Source organism: Culex pipiens, chromosome 3 (assembly GCF_016801865.2).
Source record: "Culex pipiens pallens isolate TS chromosome 3, TS_CPP_V2, whole genome shotgun sequence".
Taxonomy (NCBI): domain Eukaryota; kingdom Metazoa; phylum Arthropoda; class Insecta; order Diptera; family Culicidae; genus Culex; species Culex pipiens.
In genome coordinates this window covers 138,699,746-138,721,150 of record NC_068939.1, presented here as the reverse complement: position 1 = coordinate 138,721,150, position 21,405 = coordinate 138,699,746, and the positions used below count along the sequence as shown (strand labels likewise).

Genomic DNA, 21,405 nt, shown 5'->3' with positions numbered 1-21,405 from the left:
TTTTATGTTATTTATAACAAGATATGTTATTCGTCGTTATGATTCTTTTGTTATTGGATTGTTATTGTAATAACAGACTAATAACACTTTTAGTTTTTCTTCGAACAAATCTTTATTATTTTTTGTTATTTTAACAACTAATCCGATCATCCTAACAACAGTTGGAGGTATTCTTCCATAACAAAAAATGTTATTCCAAAGTTGTTTTGGCTTTCAACCAATATCAGACCAATATCAAATTTTGTAATGATAACATATACTGTTTTTAAACTCTTATGCAAAAAACAAATTTTGATTTCTTGATAAAAAAATATTGATTTCAACTTAGCACTTTTTTGTGCACGATTGAGGTTATACAAATAAAGCAGACCTTCCCAAAACAAATTCTGTACATAAAATATAACTTCAGTGAAATGTGGCGAATCGAGACTACATTCTAAGTAAGGACATTAGTTTTCAGAGTACTTAAAAGCATAAAATTTAGAAACTTGTTTGTTTATGTATGTTTTTACATAAACAATTTAAAAATATGGTCTGATGAGTGAAAGCATTGTTGAAAAAACTGTCCTTATTCATCCTATATGTCCAGATTTGCCTCAGATGACTGAACATTCGGCTCAAATACAATCCTGCTTTGTTTTGACTGTAAATAAGGCTCATTTCTAAAGTCTGAGATTTGGTTATTTTTAACTGAAATTTTACCAATTTCTTTCATTCGCTAATAACTATACGAAAACTATTTCATTACACTACTTTTATCCAAGGGTCCTGATTGCTCAAAATCAACCACTCCACTCGCGAGCACAAATAGCAGGCGACGCGATACTGCCCTGATGAATTCCTACCGTTTGTCACTTTCACACCATTCGCTCCCGAACACTCTCTCTTCTACTCTTCTTCTCTCTCGGCTCAGTCTCAAAACGGCTCAGGCAGGCCGACCGGCTCCGATCACTCTGAACTGCAATCATTTTTTCTCTGATGCGCTGCGTTATACTCATTGATTTGGGTTGCCTAAAATCAATGTTATCAATTCAATTGTGCATTTATTTTGATTTCATAATACCATTCAAAGAAACTTCCACCAAGAAAAAATCAAATTGATGGCAAACTGAGGGCGTGAAGACAAAAAGACTGCCGCGCTGGCATTTTGTGAGAATGGCTCTTCGCTAAGCATGTTAGTGTGTGAGTTTCGTCGAGCGACGGAGAAGGCAAAATTTTTCACGATGTATTTGTTCACTGAGTGAGCAGTTCGGGCCACTCGCTGGCTGCTTGCGAGTATCATTCGCTCATGAATGCTAGCGGGTTGAAAAAGGCGACGAATGGATAGGCGATGAGTGAGTGGTTTCTGTTCATTGAACCGAAAATCAGGACCCTTGCTTTTATCAAGTTAATTTTATGCAAAATCATCCAATTTTTCCAATGAAAATGGTTGCGTAATGATAAGTGGTTGCGAACACGGTCAAAATTCAAAATTAGGAGTAAGTTTCTCAAAAACCCTTAAAATTACCCCTGAAAAAACATTTTTTGAAATGTTTATCAAAGTGCGATAGAAAGCCCTCGCGATTACCTTTCCAACGATATATAACTTTTTGATGTTTGGTAATGTATTTTGGGAGATATCATTTCTCCAAATTAGGGCATTTTTTCGAAAAAATCCATTGTTCAAAACAAGTTTTTATTTACAGGTGGCTAACGGCTGATGGGAGCGGCCGTGGCTGACTGGTTACGGTGTTCGCTTTATAAGCGAATGGTTCTGGGATCGATTCAACACATAAATTTGAAATCATGAATAAGAACGAAAAATCAAAGTCGCTCGAGGCGGGGTTCGATCCCCCGTCCATTGGATTGGTAAGCAAAAATGCTAACCACTGGGCCATGACGACTTCGACTGGACTGGAATTAGGAACACTGTTACAGAGAGCGAGTTGTGGCGCTATAACCACGGCAAATAGTGTCCAGGGCATTCGTGGAAATACAATGTCCCATCCCAGAGGGTCCCGGAGTACCAAACCTTCTTAGCATGGTGCTCCCAACGAATACAACCAAAATCTCGGAGCGTATGGTGGTGTGTCCCCACGCTTCTTCCTCCCCTGTCGATTCAGAATTGTGTTGTTGTTCGAACACTCAGTGCTCAAACTCAACCCAATTACGAGTCATCTCTGCGATACGGCTTTACGCAGTAGGCCTGGCCGCTTTAACGCTTGTGATGTTTCAATGCATTCCGATGCAATGGCGCACTACAAATGTTAATAAATGACAAGAAGAGTGCTAGGCGTCATCTAACCTAAGGCACTCTCCAGGATCCCTTCGAAAGATTGGCTGCGCTAGGGTCTGATTAGATTAGATTAGATTAGATTAACCGCAACAGTACTGTAAAAATTCATTTCATTGATTTCTTAATCTTTGTCTCATATTTTTTTCGACCTTCCACATTTTCTGAAAAATTAAATATGCGGAAATTTTTGGTCATTTCTAAACCAAGCATTTTTTTCTGAATTTCTTTTTAGAGAATTATTACTGGTTTGTATCTAGTATGAAATAAAATTACAACCCTGGTTATTGTATTTGCATTGTTTAATAGCAGAAAACCCATTGAGTTTTAAGCTTATTCCTAAATTTTCCCACTTTTAATTTTTTTTCAAAGAATGTTTGATTGTTTTCAATGGTTTTCATTTTTTATTATTTTTGAATGTTTATTTATTTGATTTAAAGAGCCTTTACTTATATTTTTACCAGCAATCATGAAGTCAGCCAGTAAATCATGGAAAATGAGGATTAATTAATATTAATTAATTAATTACAATCACATGTAATATTTGCTTTATAGATTTTTCTTTACTTTCTACACTGTATTTTTGTAATAAAATAACCAATCCCTTCATATAAATAATTATATTCTTCTTTTGTAAAAATATTAAACATCAAATTTAAAAAATATACTTTCTTGAAAAATACTAAATGGCACAAGATACTGATTTAAAAAATCATCAATCGTACATTTGATTCTAAAGGACTTCAATTCAATTCAATTCAATTCCGAATTGGTGAATAATCAAGATACAGTAAGTTCTTTTGGAGTACTTTATTAACAGAGTTTTGGAGGTCCTTTCAGCTGTGTGTTACATCATAATTCATTTTGGAACAATTATTGCTTGAAACTAAGGGGTTACCAAGATTAAGAAAAATTTAGAAAAAAAAAAAAATCTAAAATTGCTAGGGAAAGGGGATAGAAGACCAAGCCACGTAGCCCAGTGGTAACGCTTCCGCCTCGTAAGCGGTTCGGGGTTCAAATCCCGGCTCGGATCAACACAACTGGTGATCTTTTCCCTTCTGGATTTGATTGCTTAGTAAAGGGAAGGTAGTGTATCGTTACAAACTGGACCTTATCAAGAAACCTTAGGAAGACAACCTATGGAATGTTAACATTAACCTTAACATGTTAACATTAAGCTGATAGAAATAGAGAAAGCTTAATACAGTGGACTTTCTCGTTGTCAATATTGAAGGGACCGTCGAGAACGGGAGTTATCAAATTATGGAACGAAAAATCAAAGCAATCTATTTGAAGGGACTGAAAAATTTATTGACAGCTGGAGAAATATTGGTATCGAGAAGATCGACAGCCAGAGAGTCCACTGTATTAAATTGAATGGATTTCTTTCGAATACAACACTTTGCTCAACAGAGCCTATCAAGCCAAGTTCTGGCAAGAAAAACGTTCGCCCTCCTCCACAAGTGTGCTCCTCGCAGATGTACACTGTTTGTTCATTGTTCCAGCGACATTCTAGAAGTGGAAAGGACAATTACGACCACGTTTTTAATTATTCACATTTTCCTCTCAGTCATTAGTTAGTAGCTGCTACTTGGCGCTATCATTATACCATGGTTTGCTTTTCTACGAGATGGCCCCACCACCAGACTCCAAATGATGATCCGTATTGTAATTGCTGGCATTAACTGCGAGATTATGCTCTTTTGATTGTTTCGCCGCGGAAAATAACGACACAAAACATTGTTGTCTCCAAGTACATTTTTGTTCACTTTGTGTGTGTGTCTCCTTCTCTGCTTTCAGCTGCCCCAGTCGGAGATTGACGGCCTGGATCCAAACTGTCGACGGTTTCGGCTGGAAAATGGTGAATCACTGGCGGAAAAAGATGAGGTAAGCAGATTCCTTTCTGAACTATTTGATGGTCCTGAGGTTTTCTTTGAAATGCAAATTTGGTAGGAGGCGCATGACGTTTTTGTTTGAAAATGTGCTGATAGTCGCAATGTTTGAACACTGAGGAGAATGTTGACTTCAACACTTAGTCAGCAGAAAATGTTACATCTCAGCAGTTTTTAGGCAGACTTTTACAACATTTTACGTTGTCCCATTTTGAAAAATAAATATTTTTCAATGATTTTCAACATAAAAATGTGTCCATTATTCCCAAAGCTCATCACCGTTCAGCAATCAGTTCAAGTTCATTTCCCTCGCCGTGGGCCAACCCGAGAAACTTTTCACAGTCACGTCCCATGTTTGACCTCGGGACTGTTCCAAATCACCCTTTCGGAATAAAAAAAAAAGTGGCAAAAGGTCGTCTCAGCGTCAATATCATGTAATTAGGAAAAGTTACTCAACATGACACTACCAACTAAGCTTTGCAAGGGTTCGCAAAATTCCGACAAACTTTGTTGACGCGATTAGCGCACCAAGCACGGACTAAGCAAATACTAATTTAGCGCCATCGGCACGGGATTTGTCCCCGCGGACGTGTGGGAAATCAACCAGCTGGGAAGTGTAATGTTATTGCTAGCCTGTGAAAACAGTGAGCAGTAAGTGAGAGACGGTGTCGTGGGATGAGCAAATTATTATGCATTAAACGACTTGGAAGCAAAAGGTGGGTTTGATAGCATTGTTGACGGATGATTTGCATGGTTTTGAAGTGATGAGAAGAAAAATATTTGAATTGTAAACAAGAAGACAAGAAGACAACAAGACAAGAAGACAAGAAGACAAGAAGACAACAAGATAACAAGATAACAAGACAACAAGACAACAAGACAACAAGACAACAAGATAACAAGACAACAAGACAACAAGACAACAAGACAACAAGACAACAAGACAACAAGACAACAAGACAACAAGACAACAAGACAACAAGACAACAAGACAACAAGACAACAAGACAACAAGACAACAAGACAACAAGACAACAAGACAACAAGACAACAAGACAACAAGACAACAAGACAACAAGACAACAAGACAACAAGACAACAAGACAACAAGACAAGAAGACAAGAAGACAAAATGATTCTTAAAGATTACAAATGACTTCTTAAAATATCCTGTCATGTTGCAGTTGCATAAACCAAGAAATTGCATGAGAGCCTCCTAGTTTATGAAACTAGAATACCATGAATATCGAAAGCTTCACCTCTTCGAAACTAACTGGCATTTTTCTTCTTCCCAAAACAAAAGGTTTTCGGATCGCCCAGCATGCCCATCCTGGAAAACCCCGAGCACCAGACGCGGTGGTATTTCAAATATTTCCTCGGAAAATGTAAGTACACAATCGGTGTTATTTTTCCCCTTCTCGTAACAAATTTTCCCGGCTGATGACAGTAAATGTTTTCTTTTCACCTATTTTCACTCCTCATTTCCCCTTTTCCCCACAGTGCACCAGAACTACGTCGGAATCGACTCGGAGAAAAACCCGTACTTTATGTCGATAGTCTCGCAGGACTCGGGCAGCAAGTGTATGCCGCTGTACCGGGTGATGCTGTTCCGCAAGCAGGTACGTACGCTACCCACCCCGCTCTCCCAGGAGGAATCATTTTACGGGCTGTTTGTTCGGCGTTCCGTGATGAAAGCACCGCCCGAATTGACCCTCCCCCTCCCAGTGGGGTGGGTGAGGTTAAACGAAGATGGGTTACCGGCCGCACGAATGAACGCACTGATGTGGGATTACTTGGGGCCCATTACGGGGTACACCTTTAGGTCGGACGAATTGGGCTCTGGGGGTGGCAATTTGCGAAATGAATCAAGTTCACAACTTTGCGTGAGCTTTATTTGCATCCTACGGCGGAGGCTTTTAATTTTGAAAATTAAGAGCGAGTTTTTCACCAATGTGTAACAGGTCGTATCGAGGTGCGATCGATTTGGATGAAACTTGCAGCGCTTGTTTATCTATACATGAGATGAACTCATGCCAAATATGAGCCCTCTACGACAAAGGGAAGTGGGGTAAAACGGGCTTTGAAGTTTGAGGTCCAAAAAACATAAAAAAAAACTTAAACTTGCTCGCATTTCCGTAAAACTTCAACAATTCCAACTCTCTTAGATGCATTCAAAAGGTCTTTTAAAGCACTTCAAAATGCGCCATGCGCATCCAGGATTGGTTTATTTTTTTTGCAAAATACTGTTATAAATGGATTTTTTGCAATTCCGTCGTGAAACTACTTACTTTTCCTGTCATTCTTGAACGACGAAATAGCCTACTTTTCTGTACCAACAATAACAGAATCGAATAGCAACACTTTTCAAAATAAATGCTGAAAAGTTCTACTTTTCAGCACTGAAATGGGTGCTGAAAAGTTGAACTTTTCAGCACTTGTTTCGAAAAGTAACACTTTTCAACATTTTTTTGATTCAAACGATTTATTGACAAAATGCATGAAAATTTTACATAAAATTTCACTCAATGGGTGTTTTTCGGAATTGCAAAAAATGTTGTATGGAACTCGTTGCAAAACTTGATTTTTTCAGCACTCGTCGTATTTATCCAACTCGGTGGACCTCGTTGGATAAATGTACGACTCGTGCTGAAAAAGTCCTCTTTTTGCAACTTGTTGCATAAACTACTATTTTAAAACTTAATATCTTTTTGCAACAGCCTCCAACACCCATACTCCCATAGGTCAAAAGCAAAAGTTAGGGAATTTCATGGACTATAAGCCTACGGTATTAACTTTTTGGCCAATCGCAGTTTTTCTCATAGTTTTTGGATTGTTCTATAACAAACATTTTACAACGTTAGTTTTTGCCCTGTAGGCCAAAAAGACGGCACTTTTCGATCTCAATTTTGACATATTCGGAATCCTCGGGAAATTCCACGTAAGTTTAAAGTATTGGAGTTGTAAATTTGATTTAAAAAATAATTACATAAAACATTTTTGAAAAAAAAATATAGATCTCGTTTACCCTGGGATCAATACGTCAAAAGCTGTATCAAGTAGGCGAAAACCTGTTTTATACCTAATTCGAAATTTGGTAAAAATAATTTTAAATAATTTTAAAAGGCATTTTCCATATGACCAAAAAAGCTATTTTGCGTCATTGGTTCACCCATACAAGTCTCCATACAATTTTGGTAGCTATTGAGTAGGACTATTGAGAAAAAAAATAGGTACACGAAAAAAAAAAAATTGCAGATTTTTTAATCAACCTTTTTTCCAAAAACTCAATTTCCCAAAATACTTATTTTTTGATTTGTTTTATGCGACAAAAACCCGAAACTTTTGAGCCATAGAGAAACATGGTCAAAAAATCTGCCGCCAAGTTATGACTTTTTGAAAAAATAGTGATTTTTGGGAAAAATCGAAATTTTATGCAAAATCAAATTTGACGTCATGTTTTAATGTAAAATTGGATTTTCAATCGAAAAGTAGGGGAAATTCTCGTATGTTTGGCAGGTTAAGCACTCGTTCCTAACTCCATCCAATTTGCTGATTTTCACCATTTAAACAACTAATTTTGCAAAACTTTTGATAGAAACTTGCTTGCTCACTTCTTATTGAGCTATTTATCACTCGATTTCAGTTGAAAACGCTTTTAATTAGCTTTAATTGAATGTCAAAGTTCTGACCTGCCAACATTAGAGGCACGCTGGAATTAGGTGCTGTTCCCCTACTTTACAATTTTTTTGATAAATGACTCTGGTTTCAAGATTGATTAAAATATTGGCAAATTTTTTTTTCCGTGTGCCTATTTCTTTCTCAATAGTCCTCAACAATATTTACAACTTTGCCGAATTGGTGATCAGAAAATTCACTCAAAAGTTACAGCTGTTTGAATATTTACATACCATTTTTGTACTGACAGCTGCCAAAATTGTATGGAGACTTGTATGGGTGTATCAATGACACAAAATAGCTTATTTGGTCATAGGGAAGGCCTCCAAATCCAAAATTTGAGCCAAATAAAAAAATACAAAAAAATAAAAATGGTCGAAACCGTCCGATTTCGCAGAGAGTTGCTCAACTATGAAAATTTCACCGAAAAAACTACTAAATAGCCCGGAAGATTTTGGAAAAAAATAAATACTCTGACATTTCTAGACTTTAACAATGAAATCAGAATGTAGAGAATAGTTTGGAATTATTTTTATTTATGAAATATCAACATTTGTTTAGTTTTCAAAATTAAACGCAATTTCGTAAAATTAATAACAACTTACTCAAACATCATTTAAGTTTGGATGCCCTTCCCATCAAAACATTCGAACTTTAGGTTTGTGTAGAAATCCTGACATAGAGAGACTGCCAAGACCTACGGTTGGCTAGCGAATGTTCTCGTATTTAGTATTATTTTTGATCAAGTAATTTATAAAAATCCAATAATTAGGCCGATGCAAATATTTTTGAAAATTGTCCCTCGGCTCTGATTTTCAAAAAAATTAAGACTTGACGAAAACAAAAATTGTGGGAAAAAAACTTTTTGCGGTACTCTACAACGAAAATTCACAAAAATTCGTCCCGCCCGTGTGAATCAATCGGACCGCCCACCGGACTCACAATCCAGAGGTCGCTGGTTCGAATCCCACGGCGGGATCCCTAAAATTCTTTGTGTAAATATGGGTATTCGGCGCCGTCGCTCCGTGCCATACTTTCATACACTTAGGAGCCCAGGGCGGCGAAGTCCTTGTAGATAAAAAGGAAGACACTAGTGGTTGGTACTAGCAATGGTAGCCGACAGCTATAAAGTCAACCCCTTTTTTTTCAAAAAAAAAATGAATTATCCCAAACATGCTTAAAAGGATTACGAAGGGGAATTCATTTCAAATTGATTTTAGTTGATTGCTCTTGAATTCCCAATAAAAAAAATTGTTTTTTTTGAGAACATATTTTTTTTGTCCCCTGATTTTTAAGCCGATTAAGAAAGAGGGGGGGGGGGGGGGGGTGACAAAAAGTTTAAATAAAGATTGTACCAGCCTGATAAACATTAAAAAAAAACTCTCCATGCTTAAAATACCTTTTTTGCAATTCCGTCGCGAAAAGGTTTCTGCTCACATCTGGTTCTGGTCTTTAAAGTTCAGTCCCAACAAATTCAAATAGCGTCTCGGGCGTCGCGAGGTGTGGCACCTATATTTTTTGCTGGGGCCGATTTTCCTAGCATCATAATCTATCATTGAAGAAGTGAGCACCTAGTATCATATAATAATCTAAAATGAATAACATGAGCTGTTTGGATAGATCGAATGGACTTTTCGTTTAAATGTCTAATAAACCTAGAACTACGTAGGCAGACAATCCACCGACACCGGAGCCGGTTGATTGCCCAGCACCAAAAGAATTCCCAAATCGCTGTCAAACCCATTTAAAACAGGCATTGAAATGAAAACTCTGAACCTTCCCAGAGCCAGTTCATTTAAGTTTTTGATTATCCTTTTTATCCACCGTGATGTAATGCTTTCTGATTTCGGGAAGTTGTTATATTTCGGTTAACTGTTACATCATCCAATTTACCACCCCCCACACAGAGTTTTGGATTCCCAGCTGTGCTAATGATTGCATAATCTGTTGGTTTAATTCCATGCCTGCAACCACCCACGCGACCCACCCTTAGGGCGCCCAAAAGCTGGCCCTGCCGTACAACCCGCAGCAGAAGCTGACGGTGAAGCAGATTCTGCCGAATTTCGCCCTGATGGACGCGAGCAAATCCCCGAAGGAGGTCTTCTCGGCCGACATCCAGAAGGACCTGCTGCTGCTGGAGGAGCAGGAGGGCTCGGTCAACTTCAAGTTCGGCGTCGTCTACATGAAGGCCGGCCAGAAGATGGACGACGAGATGCTGAGCAATGGTGAGTTCAAGTCTGGGCTGTGTTCATTAAAATTTTACTCCTGACCACCACGCCACGGTGAAATGTGAAACCGTTGAGTATGACTTCCGTGGCAGAATTCGTGATGATCGAAATTTAATCCTGAACCGTTCTTGAAACTCCACTCAGGTGTAACAATTGGTCAGGTCTTTTCCGTCGATTTCTGCAACTTTTTTCTACACCCAAACGGATTTTTTCTGACATAGAAAACATATTTGCATTATGCCTTTTAATTTCCATCAAGCGATTGTTGCGTAGAGGTAAAGCTACAAAATAACTTTCAAAGAGCTTTCTTCCGATTCTCGGATGAGGCATAACAACTTTTTTGCAATTCCGTCGTGAAACTACTTACTTTTCCTGTCATTCTTGAACGACGAAATAGCCTACTTTTCTGCACCAAAAATAACAAAATCGAATAGCAACACTTTTCAAAATAAATGCTGAAAAGTTCTACTTTTCAGCACTGAAATGGGTGCTGAAAAGTTGAACTTTTTAGCACTTGTTTCGAAAAGTAACACTTTTCAACATTTTTCTGATTTCAACGATTTATTGACAAAATACGTGAAAATTTGACTTAAAATTTCACTCAATGGGTGTTTTTCGGAATTGCAAAAAATGTTGTATGGAACTCGTTGCAAAACTTTTTTTTTTCAGCACTCTTCGTATTTATCCAACTCGGTGAACCTCGTTGGATAAATGTACGACTCGTGCTGAAAAAAACCTCTTTTTGCAACTTGTTGCATAAACTACTATTTTTAAATCATTCAACTTCCTTCGTTTGGGTGTATTCGCGCGTGGGTGTTTTTGGGTAAATTGGCCGACCATCGATGATGGAATCAATATTCAATTTTTTCCCTTGCTCAAGCTGAACTTTTCTCGTAACATGCTTCCTTTTATTTCGGCAGAGGACGGAAGTGCGGACTTTGACGAGTTTATGGCGCTGCTCGGCGAGAAGATTCGGCTCAAGGACTGGGAGCGGTACCGGGGCGGGCTGGACGTAAAAGGTGCGTATTTTGAGAGTTTTACTTTTTTGCAATTTTGCAACCTTCCGGGAAGTTTCCACCTTTTTTTTTTTTTTTTCTTCGAAAGAGCCAGTTGAGGTCGATTTTTCGGCAATAAGGTTATATAAGATGATTGGTTTCGTGGTTATGTGTAAGGTTCTTTTAATTCTAGACTACTTCTTCAAAAGAACCAATGCGCCATGGGTTTTTTAAAAACAATAAAGTTTTTGAAAAAGTAGATTTTTCTCGTTTTTACAATGACAGGTCGAAAAACTTGGTTCTTATTTTCAAAAAGTCATAATTCGGAATCCTGTTATTGAACTCCTCCCATTTTTGAGTATGTTACATATGATTTCCCGAGGAATCCAATAGGGGAAAGTGGGGCAAGTGTAACAAGCTAAGGAAATGCTCGTTATAACCCATTAAAAAGTTAAAAAATCTGTCGGATTTTATTATAATCATCTTATTCTAGGTCTTGACTAAGACTTTGTTAGAACAAGTTTTTAAAAAATCCTGTTTTTTAATGTAAAAAATTGATTTTAATTTTTTTGATTTTCCGTACGTTCTACTCAACTAGTGGGGCAAGACGAACAACCCGTTGGGGCAAGAGGAACAATGCATGAAAAAACATGTTAATTTGCTAACAATTGAGCTGTTATCACTTAGATACATCAGATTAGAATGTATTTGAATGGTTTCTTCCATTTTTAGATTAAATAATAATATTTTACTAAAAATTTTATCGTTTTTACGAAAAAAATACTACTTCGATGATAAATAGTAAATTTTCATAATATCACTATACTTTGTATGGACAATTTTTTTAACGATTGTTTACCAGTTTTTAAGTACTTTCATGTATTTATTTCCCAATAAAATATGTTGTTGCAGCAATTCGTAATTTTTTCCATACTAAAAATCCATATGGTACACTTGCCCCACCTGAACAAGATTTTTTAAAAGCTCTCAACAAAAATAACCAAAATTTAAATCATAGGTACTTTGTAATAGGTGCATGTCATTTGTAGGGACACTACTGATCTAGGAAAAATAGCATTTTGATAAAATGAGCCTTAAAACGAACCCTAAGCCTTATTTTGTACTTTCCAAATATTATAAGAAAACAAAGGTTTTGAAAAAAACTTCATTAAATCTTATGCCCCGTGGCGTTTACGTCATTTTGGCGGTTATGTGGTAGTAGAATCAGCTAATTGCATTGCTAGCAACAATTCCTCATACTGGAAATAATCAAAATTGTAAAAATTACGGCCCTAGGAGCGATTGTTCCTCTTGCCCCATATGGTCGTCTTGCCCCACCTTCCCCTAAATATATTTTCAGGCGCAGGCTCTTTGGTCCAGGCACGGTCAAAATGTCATTTCAAGCTTTCATACGATTCTTTCAAATATTAGGCTAGATTTTTGAGACCCGAAACTATGATTTCTTGAAATGCCAAATAATACCTTTCATTTGCGTCCAAGACAGCTTAATTCGGTAACCTGGCGCGGAACTTTGATTTTTTTTAAAGTGTTTTTTTTTAATGACGAAAATTACAATTTTTTGGACCATCCTATCATGACATAGGTCACCCTAATGGCTTAACAAAAAATACGGGTCTAATTATTTCGTGTAAGGAACACCAAGAAAATTTTTGAACCCGATCGGAAAACTTTTTCCGGTTTATGCCCATTTCAAATGGAATCGCTGTGTGGGGAAAAGCGAAAATTGTAATTTATATATATGAAAGATGACCAACATTTAAAAATGTCCTTTTGACACATGCTTTCAAAAAGTTTCTTTTGATTAAAAAAAACTATAGATCTGTTATTTTGGCAAACCTGCTGGCTCGATCATCTAAGTCAATTTTTTTTGAAGTTCTACCAGCTCTTCTGAAATATGTTTTGCAGGAGTGGTTTTGCTTCTTGGAGTTTTTTTTATTGCAAAAAAACTGAAGAAATTTCAGAAAGTTTCACAGGAAAACAATAACACAGAAAATTTCAATAACGGTCATTTGAATAATTTTCGATTGCAAATCTTAGTTAGTATAAAAACATATTTTCAAAATTTTGTTTGAGAACATTCTAGATTTTGCAAAATGTGAAATTTCAAGCGCAAAAGATGTTTTTTTAAGTCTACTTAAACGTATATAAACTGAAAATATAAATTCTTTTTTTTCTGGGAATTTAATTTTTAATGATAAAAAGTCAAATTGAAAAATCGGGATTTTTGATTGTATTATTTTGCCTTCATCACCGAGGCAAGTTATTACATAAGGCTCATATACACACCTTCACGTATACCTATCGACTCGGAATCGAAAACTGAACAAATGTCTGTCTTTGTGCTTGCAATTTACTCGTTTTAGCGTTCCATAGATCGAGTTCCAACAAAATTTAAGTTTCGATAAGTAGTTCGAAAGTTATGGTTGAGACCTTTCAAACGATTCCAAAAGGTCGATGATCTGACAACCCAGTTCTCAAGTTGAAATCACTTAAGTAGAGCGTCCAATTTCCCGGGAAACGGGAATACTCAACCAATTTCCCGGGAATTCCCGGAAATTTTTAAATTGATTGAAAAATTTTCTGGTCCGTGCTCTTATTAATATTCTGCAACAAAACTGTATATGACAGCCAATTTTATGGTTTAAATAACTGAGAAGATTAATTAATAGCTTAACTGCATGTAAAAAATCATTCAACTACAAGTAAATATTTAATTTTATCTAATTTAAGCAGCTCAAATTGTAGAATATCAAAAAAAAAAATTCTTGGTTTGATCCTTGGGAGTGTGGTTTGATATAAAAAGTTAAAATGTCGAAAAAAGCAGAAATTATGTTTTTAATGACAAAAAACTTTTCTAAAACAAGTAATACTAGTTTCAACTCTTGAAACAATGGTAAAGCTTAGTAATTTTCAATTTTAAAATCTATCTTCTCGTATTTGTTTTACTTCAAACAACTCAATGTTTTCAAATATTTCAATGATTTTATTATGGTTTTATTATGACTTATGATTTTCGATTTAGGATTGACTTCGGTTGGAAGTGTTTTCATAGCAAAAAACATGATTTCAATTATACGATAAATTAACATCATTCCAGAATCAGTCTTCCATCATTCTTGTACTTATAATTGTAATTTCTTGTATACTAGGTATTAAACTTATTGAAGTAATTCTTCTTGCAAAAACCTACCTGAAATATTGAATGATACCAATTCAATTTTCAAATAATTTGATCATGGTAAACAGAGGGGTAAAAAAAATCTCAGTTTGGCTTTGGTGGAAAGTGGGTAATATCTTTTTTTTTTAAAATAGAATAGCACCAATTATTCTTTAAAAAGCTTACCTAACATTTAATAGTTTATATTTCATCCTGATGCTTCAGTTACTAATATTATCAGAAACAAAGATTGATTTCGAATTTTCTTGTCATCTGATGAACTTAACAATAAACTGAATTGTTGAGTGTTGAGTTTCTACATTTATTTTATTCAGAGCATTTTTAAAGAAATGACTCCAAAAAGTTTCAATTATTTATTTATTTATTTTTTTGTTGGCTCGTGTTACCATAATGTATGCTCAATTGAAAAAAGTGTGCGTGGGTTCTATGGCTTGGGAAAATATTTTTCGTTACGGATTGTTTAAGTTTGTTAAAAGCATTTGCATCGAGAATTACGAGAACGATTTTGCCAGAAACAGATGTATGAGTTCGGTAAACTTGGTTGAAGTAAAAGTATTTATTTTGGAGAGAAAACTTCCACTTCGTCGCAATCAATATTTTCTATAATTTTTGATCGCACCAACAAAACGAATCCTGCATACATTTCCACTTCCGAAAGCAGTTCACCGTCGTACTGCTTTTCCTCGCAACTGAGAGTTGTTTTTCCCATTTGCCGCTGATTCCAGGTGACATGACGGGGAAATACTCGGTCTACACGCTGTACGAAGGCCACGAGATTATGTTCCACGTATCGACGATGCTCCCGTTCAGCCGTGACAACCGGCAGCAGGTGAGTGGCCAAGATAAATTGATCCCCTCCCCTTTGGACAGGTTGGCGTACTTGGTGTTTCAGTTCAGCGTTAACCCTCGAATAAACAGGACCTTTTGTGTCAATCTTAAAGTTTTGCATTATTTTGATAAGTTGATTGTTTTAAACAGTAATTCTCTAAAAGTTTAAAAATCTTCTTTTATTTAATTTTCGTTCTGTTGAGGGTTAATGTTCAAAACATATCGTGCAAATGGTTAATTAGCTCCGAGCTGCCGTGAATCAAATCCTATCTACCCGGCCCCGTCGATTCTAATGACCTGTAGGGTGTCCAGTGGCATGTTAGACCTTGCCCACAATCGCTCCCATGACGTGCTTCCAAGATACCTCAAATATCCTTACCTTGGGGGTTGGAATTTTCCACAGCGTCGTAAAACAGGCCCCGTTTATCTATTGCATGTTTTCCCTATCGGTGGGTAACGCTGTATTTTTCCGTGGAAAACAGCCCACGTGTACCTGCTGGATTTTCCACCTTGCGTTGGGGTTGGCACACACAAAAAAGTTGTCCAAAAACATTTTTAAATTCCACTCTAAATTATTCCGAAACATAATTTTCCAATTCTTTTTCAATTTTATTAAACTTTTCAATTCAAAATCCTTTTTTGTTTTTTATGGTACAGGTGGAACGCAAACGCCACATCGGGAACGACATCGTGAACATTATCTTCGTGGACGAGGACTCGAACGGCGAGGAAACGGAATTCAACCCAAACAACATCAAAAGTCAATTTACACGTAAGTGGAACAGTAGTTATAGTGCAGTGTGGTGATTGCGTTTTGAGCGCTAGGGTAAAGTTAATTATCGTTCATTACGATTTGTTTTGTGAGCGATTCCTGGGGGATTGGCTCTATGCTTTAATGTAAAAAAAACACCAAAATTCAATTCCACAATCAAATTTAGATCTTGTTAAAAGCATAAGCAATTTTTGAAGGGTTAATGATTTTATTTTGCATGCCAAACTAGCCAAAAAAGTAGAAAAAAGTTATTTAAAAAAATAAAAATCGTCTACACGCGATTCTACGATCGATTTACACATTTGACAGAATCTGTTGTAACCGAAACTTATTAAAAATATCAAAAGCATCAAATACTCAATATCAGGCCTTGGAAAATTTAAACATTTTCAAAATATTTTAATCGGAAAGATCAGAAACTTTCACAAATGTTTCATTAACACTGGAACGCCCAACGCATGTCCAACTTACACGGACGCCCAAGCCTCCCAAAAAAGGTGGAACGGTAATTTCAACTCGCTGGTTCTCGGGCATTACTCAACCAATCGGGACGATTCTTGTTTCCAGGGATTTGTTAGGATGTCTAGATTATTCTAGAACTTTGCAGAACTTAATTTGAACAAATCTGTAATTTCTGCGACCGAAAACATTGTTCCACCTTTTTTAAAACGACTGCCTCCGCGGAATTTCTGGCGAATTTTTTTTTACACGCGAAAAAAAAAGTTGGAACGATGTTTTTGATCGCAAAAATTACAGATTTGATCAAATTAAGTTCTGCAAAGTTCCAGAATCATCTAGAAATCCTAACAAATCACTGGAAAGAAGAATCATCTTGATTGGTTGAGTTATGCCCGAGAACTATTGAGTTGAAGTAACCGTTCCAACTTTTTTGGAGCCTTGGGCGTTGGAATGTTAAGAGCGAGTTTTTCACCAATGTGTAACAGGTCGTATCGAGGTGCTCTGATTTGGAAGAAACTTTCAGCGTTTGTTTGTCTATACATGAGATGAACTCATGCCAAATGTGAGCCCTCAACAACAAAGGGAAGTGGGGTAAAACGAGCTTTGAAGTTTGAGGTCCAAAAAACATTAAAAATCCTTAAATTGCTCGCATTTCCGTAAAACTTCATCAATTCCAACTCTCTTAGATGCATTCGAAAGGTCTTTTGATGCACTTCAAAACGTGCCATAGACATCCAGGATTTGTTAAACTTTTTCTCACAGCTTTTGCAAATTACTGTTAAAAATGGATTTTTTTATAACCTTAATATCTTTTTGCAACAGCCTCCAACCTCCATACTCCTATAGATCAAAAGATAGGGAATTTCATGGACTATAAGCCTACGGTATTAACTTTTTGGTAAATCGCAGTTTTTCTCATTGTTTTTCGATTTTTCTATAACAAACATTTTGCAACGTTAGTTTTTACCCTGTAGACCTCCATAGCGGGACTTCTTGGTCTCAATTTTGACATATTCGAAATCCTCGGAAAAATTTCACGGAAGTTTGAAGTATTGGGTATTGCCATTTTAAAGTGATTCAAAAGATCTTTCAAATGCATCTAAGAGAGTTGGAATTGATGAAGTTTTACGGAAAGGCGAGCAATTTTAAGATTTTTTATGTTTTTTGAACCTCAAACTTCAAAGCCCACGTTTTACCCCACTTCTCTTTGTCGTAGAGGGCACATATTTGGCATGAGTTTATCTCATGTATAGACAAACAAACGCTGAAAGTTTCATCCAAATCGGAGCACCTCGATATGACCTCTAGAACAAACCGAGCAATATTTACAAAAACTGACTCTAAATCAACATTGAAAATTGGACCGATAGTTGCTGGGGCATAATCATTAGAAAATGGGGTGCTCTTTTTTGTAAGACTTAAAAAACTTTAAATATCCGATATTTAAAGAAGACCAAATTTTCAGAAGTTTCCCGAATTTTTTGAAAAAAAAAAGATTTTTAGAAAAGGTCCCTGATGAGCACTATCTTATAAATTTAAAAAAATGCAATTTTTTGATTGAAATCAAACTTTAACTGACCATATCTCGAAAATTGTGCACCTTTAAAAACTCTTTAACATACGATTGCAAAATCAACTTTCCAATAAAATCCATAGTCAATAATAATATAGGGAAAAAATATATTTTTCCAAAAAAAAAAAACACAGTTGAAGTTGCTTATGCTCTAAAAGTTGTGGGTTTTTGTCCCCTAAACCAAAACAGATGAAAGGAAATTGTTTTTTTTTTCAAGAAAAATAATAATTTTAATTCTACAAAAAATTGTTTGCGTAAAACAAAATTGTTGATACTTAGAATTTTTGAAAACTGACCAATTCTCTCAGATTTCGGTCATTCGATTTTTTTTGTATTTTTTTTAATCCGGCTGAAACTTTTTTGGTGCCGTCGTTATGCCCAAAGAAGCCATTTTGCATCATTAGTTTGTCCATATAATTTTCCATACAAATTTGGCAGCTGTCCATACAAAAATGATATGTGAAAATTCAATAAATCTGGATTTTTTGAAGGAATTTTTTGATCGATTTGGTGTCTGCGACAAAGTTGTAGGTACGGTTAAGGGCTACACTGAAAAAAACTGATACACGTTTAAAAAAAAAGGTGATTTTTTATTTAACTTTTTCTCATTAAAACTTGATTTATAAAATAACGCTATTTTTTCATGTGTTTGAGGGGACATCAAATGCCAACTTTTCAGAAATTTCCAGGTTGTTCAAAAAATCTTTGACCGAGTTATGAATTTTTGAATCAATACTGATTTTTTCAAAAAATTAAAATATTGGTCGCAAATTCTTTTCAACTTAATTTTTCAATGTAAAATCAAATTTGCAAGCAAAAAGTACTCTAGTGAAATTATCATAAAGTGCAACGTTTTCAAGTTATAGCCATTTTAAGGTAACTTTTTTGAAAATAATCGTGAAAATAGTAGTATGAAACATTCGTGAATTTTTCCTATCTGTTCGAAAACAATATATTCAAAATTTTCAAATCAAGACTAACATTTCAAAAAGTTAGTCTTTGTTTAAAAAATTTGAAAATATTGTTTTCGAAAAGATCGGAAAATTTCACGAATGTTTTATATTTGAACATTGTAAATTGGACCATTAGTTGCTGAGATATCGACGTTAAAAAATGGTGGGTTGTTTGGGCGAGACTTAGAAAACAACAATTTTCCTGTTTTTTAACCTTTGCATGACAATATCTCAGCAACTAAGGGTCGTATCAACAAAGTTCAAAAAGCAAAATATAGAGAAGTTTCTCAACTTTTCAAAAATATTTTTTTCAAAAATGGGCAAGCATATGCACTTATTTTAAAAAATAAAAAACTGCGACTATTTTCAAAAAAGTCACCTAAAAATGTCTATAACTTGAAAACGGTGCACTTTATGAAATTTCACTTAAGTACATTTTGATTGCAAATTTGATTTTACATCGAAAAATGAAGTTGAAAAATTTTTGCGACCAATTTTCGATTTTTTTTTAAAATCAGTATTGATTCAAAAATTCATAACGCGGTCAAAATTTTTTGCACAACCTGGAAATTTCTGAAAAGTTGGCATTTGATGTCTCCTTAAACATATAAAAAAATAGAAAAAAAAATAGATTATTTTTGCAAATCATGTTTTAGTGACAAGTTAAATAAAAAATCACAATTTTTTTACCGTGCATCATTTTTTTTCAGTGTAGTCCTTATTCATACCTACAACTTTTCCGAAGACACCAAATCGATCAAAAAATTCCTTCAAAAGATACAGATTTTTGAATTTTCATACATCATTTTTGTATGAACAGCTGCCAAATTTGTATGGAAAATTATATGGACAAACTATTGATGCAAAATGGCTTCTTTGGGCATACAGAAAGCATCATAAAAGTTTCAGCCAGATTATAAAATACAAAAACTAAAATTAAAAAAAAAAAGTCAAAGTAGTTATGTCACAGACATAACCGGAATGGCGTAGACTACGTAAAGTTTTGATATGTTGACACAGAGTTTTCCATTTCTTAATTTTGATGAATTAGCTAGATACTTGGAATACACTAACGGAATAAGATCGTGAACGCGAGATGGACCCCCCGACACCTAGTAAATTCACGTACCGGTTGTTGAAACGGAATTTATATACGATTCGAATTGAATTCCGATAGAGTTGATTTTTACTAGAAAGAGATGGCAAATCTAATGCGAACAAAACCGCAGCTACCATGTAAACATACTTTGAATGTGTTGATAAATCTTTGACTAGACAACATCGAATGAAAGAAGGAAAGAGAAGAACGAAAAACGATTTTTTCGTGAACCGAATGAATGTTTGGTAGCAGAATGAGGGGGAGGGAGAGGGGTTGGGGGCGAGAGCAGCCTCAGAAAGCTGTGCAATCCGTCACCCCCGAAGTCAATCGTGTCAATTCAATTAGAGGGAAGGAAGATATAAGCGTTTGACGGATGACGCAGTATTCCAGGGCCTTCGGCCCGAGTTTTAAGGAGTTGGAGGCGAGAGCAGCCTCAGAAAGCTGTGCAGACCGTCGCCCCCGAAAACCAAAATTTGTTCCAGAAATTTAAACTGTAATTCTCGATTAAATTTTCAAAAGGCCCTATCTGCATAGGAAACCCATGAGGGATAGGTTGTTTTGAAAATTTAATCTAGAATTATTCATTGCGCTGCCTCGCCCCGGGTGGGACGAGGGACGGGAAGTGAGGGAACTCCGAAGAGTTGGAAAGATTAACAACTAGAATTTGGAAGTTTCACAACCATGGCTTGACCCACGAGAGGCAACTTTTAGGCGAGAAGGAGCAAGCGCGCGCCCCATCTTGTTGCTGCCTCGTCCCGGGTGGGACGATCCAAACGGTCCGGCCATCGAGAGGCAACTGGCTGACGGTGACGACGAGAAGGCGATGCGCACTTCTTTTCCTGTTCTGGTCCCTCTATCCTGCTGCTGCTGCTCTGGGCTGAGCTTTCCTCCTGCTGCTGCTGCTGCTGCTGCTGCTGCCGGTCCGACGTCTGAGACGTGAATGATGGAATGGGCTCTGGCGCGCGTTCTTATAAATGATTTCGGCCCGCTACTTCTCCTCCTTTTTCGCGACCGACACTCGGTCGCGTTCAGGGTTACCAGGTCAAAATTTGAAAAATCTGGCAAAGTATCGAATGAAAATCTGGCAAAATCTGGCAGACGGAAATCTAACAATTCAGAATGGTGAAGGAGAGGGAGGGTATAAATCAATCCAAAAGTTTGTAGAATTATTTCAGATGGTTTTACTGGTTGTATGGCCACAAAAATGATAAGTTGCAATATCTTTAAGTAAAACACAATCGATTTTATTTTATTTGCAATAAAATTCGTTCATTTTAATCAAAAAGTTGTACAAAGTTGACATAAAGTGAAAAATCTGGCAAAATCTGTCAATATCTGGCACAGAGAAGGGCGAATCTTTATTCTGGCAGACACTTGAAAAATCTGGCATTCCCAGATTTATCTGGCAACCTGGCAACCCTGGTCGCGTTGCTCGGATGATTTTCCCCTCAAAATAGGTA

General features: G+C 36.2%; 1 protein-coding gene across 7 annotated transcripts in view; it reads left to right on the top strand.

Annotated features, from left to right (window-relative positions):
* The window catches only part of LOC120417316 (GTPase-activating Rap/Ran-GAP domain-like protein 3), a 292,571-nt gene that overhangs the window by 230,755 nt on the left and 40,411 nt on the right, over positions 1-21,405 (top strand). For all 7 annotated transcript variants that reach the window (XM_039579280.2, XM_052711293.1, XM_039579283.2 and 4 more), the window contains 7 exons: positions 4,073-4,159; positions 5,468-5,549; positions 5,665-5,783; positions 9,833-10,064; positions 10,988-11,086; positions 14,987-15,090; positions 15,747-15,861. In XM_039579280.2, the coding sequence (XP_039435214.1) occupies positions 4,073-4,159; positions 5,468-5,549; positions 5,665-5,783; positions 9,833-10,064; positions 10,988-11,086; positions 14,987-15,090; positions 15,747-15,861 (838 nt within the window). The remainder of the gene's footprint in view (positions 1-4,072; positions 4,160-5,467; positions 5,550-5,664; positions 5,784-9,832; positions 10,065-10,987; positions 11,087-14,986; positions 15,091-15,746; positions 15,862-21,405) is intronic.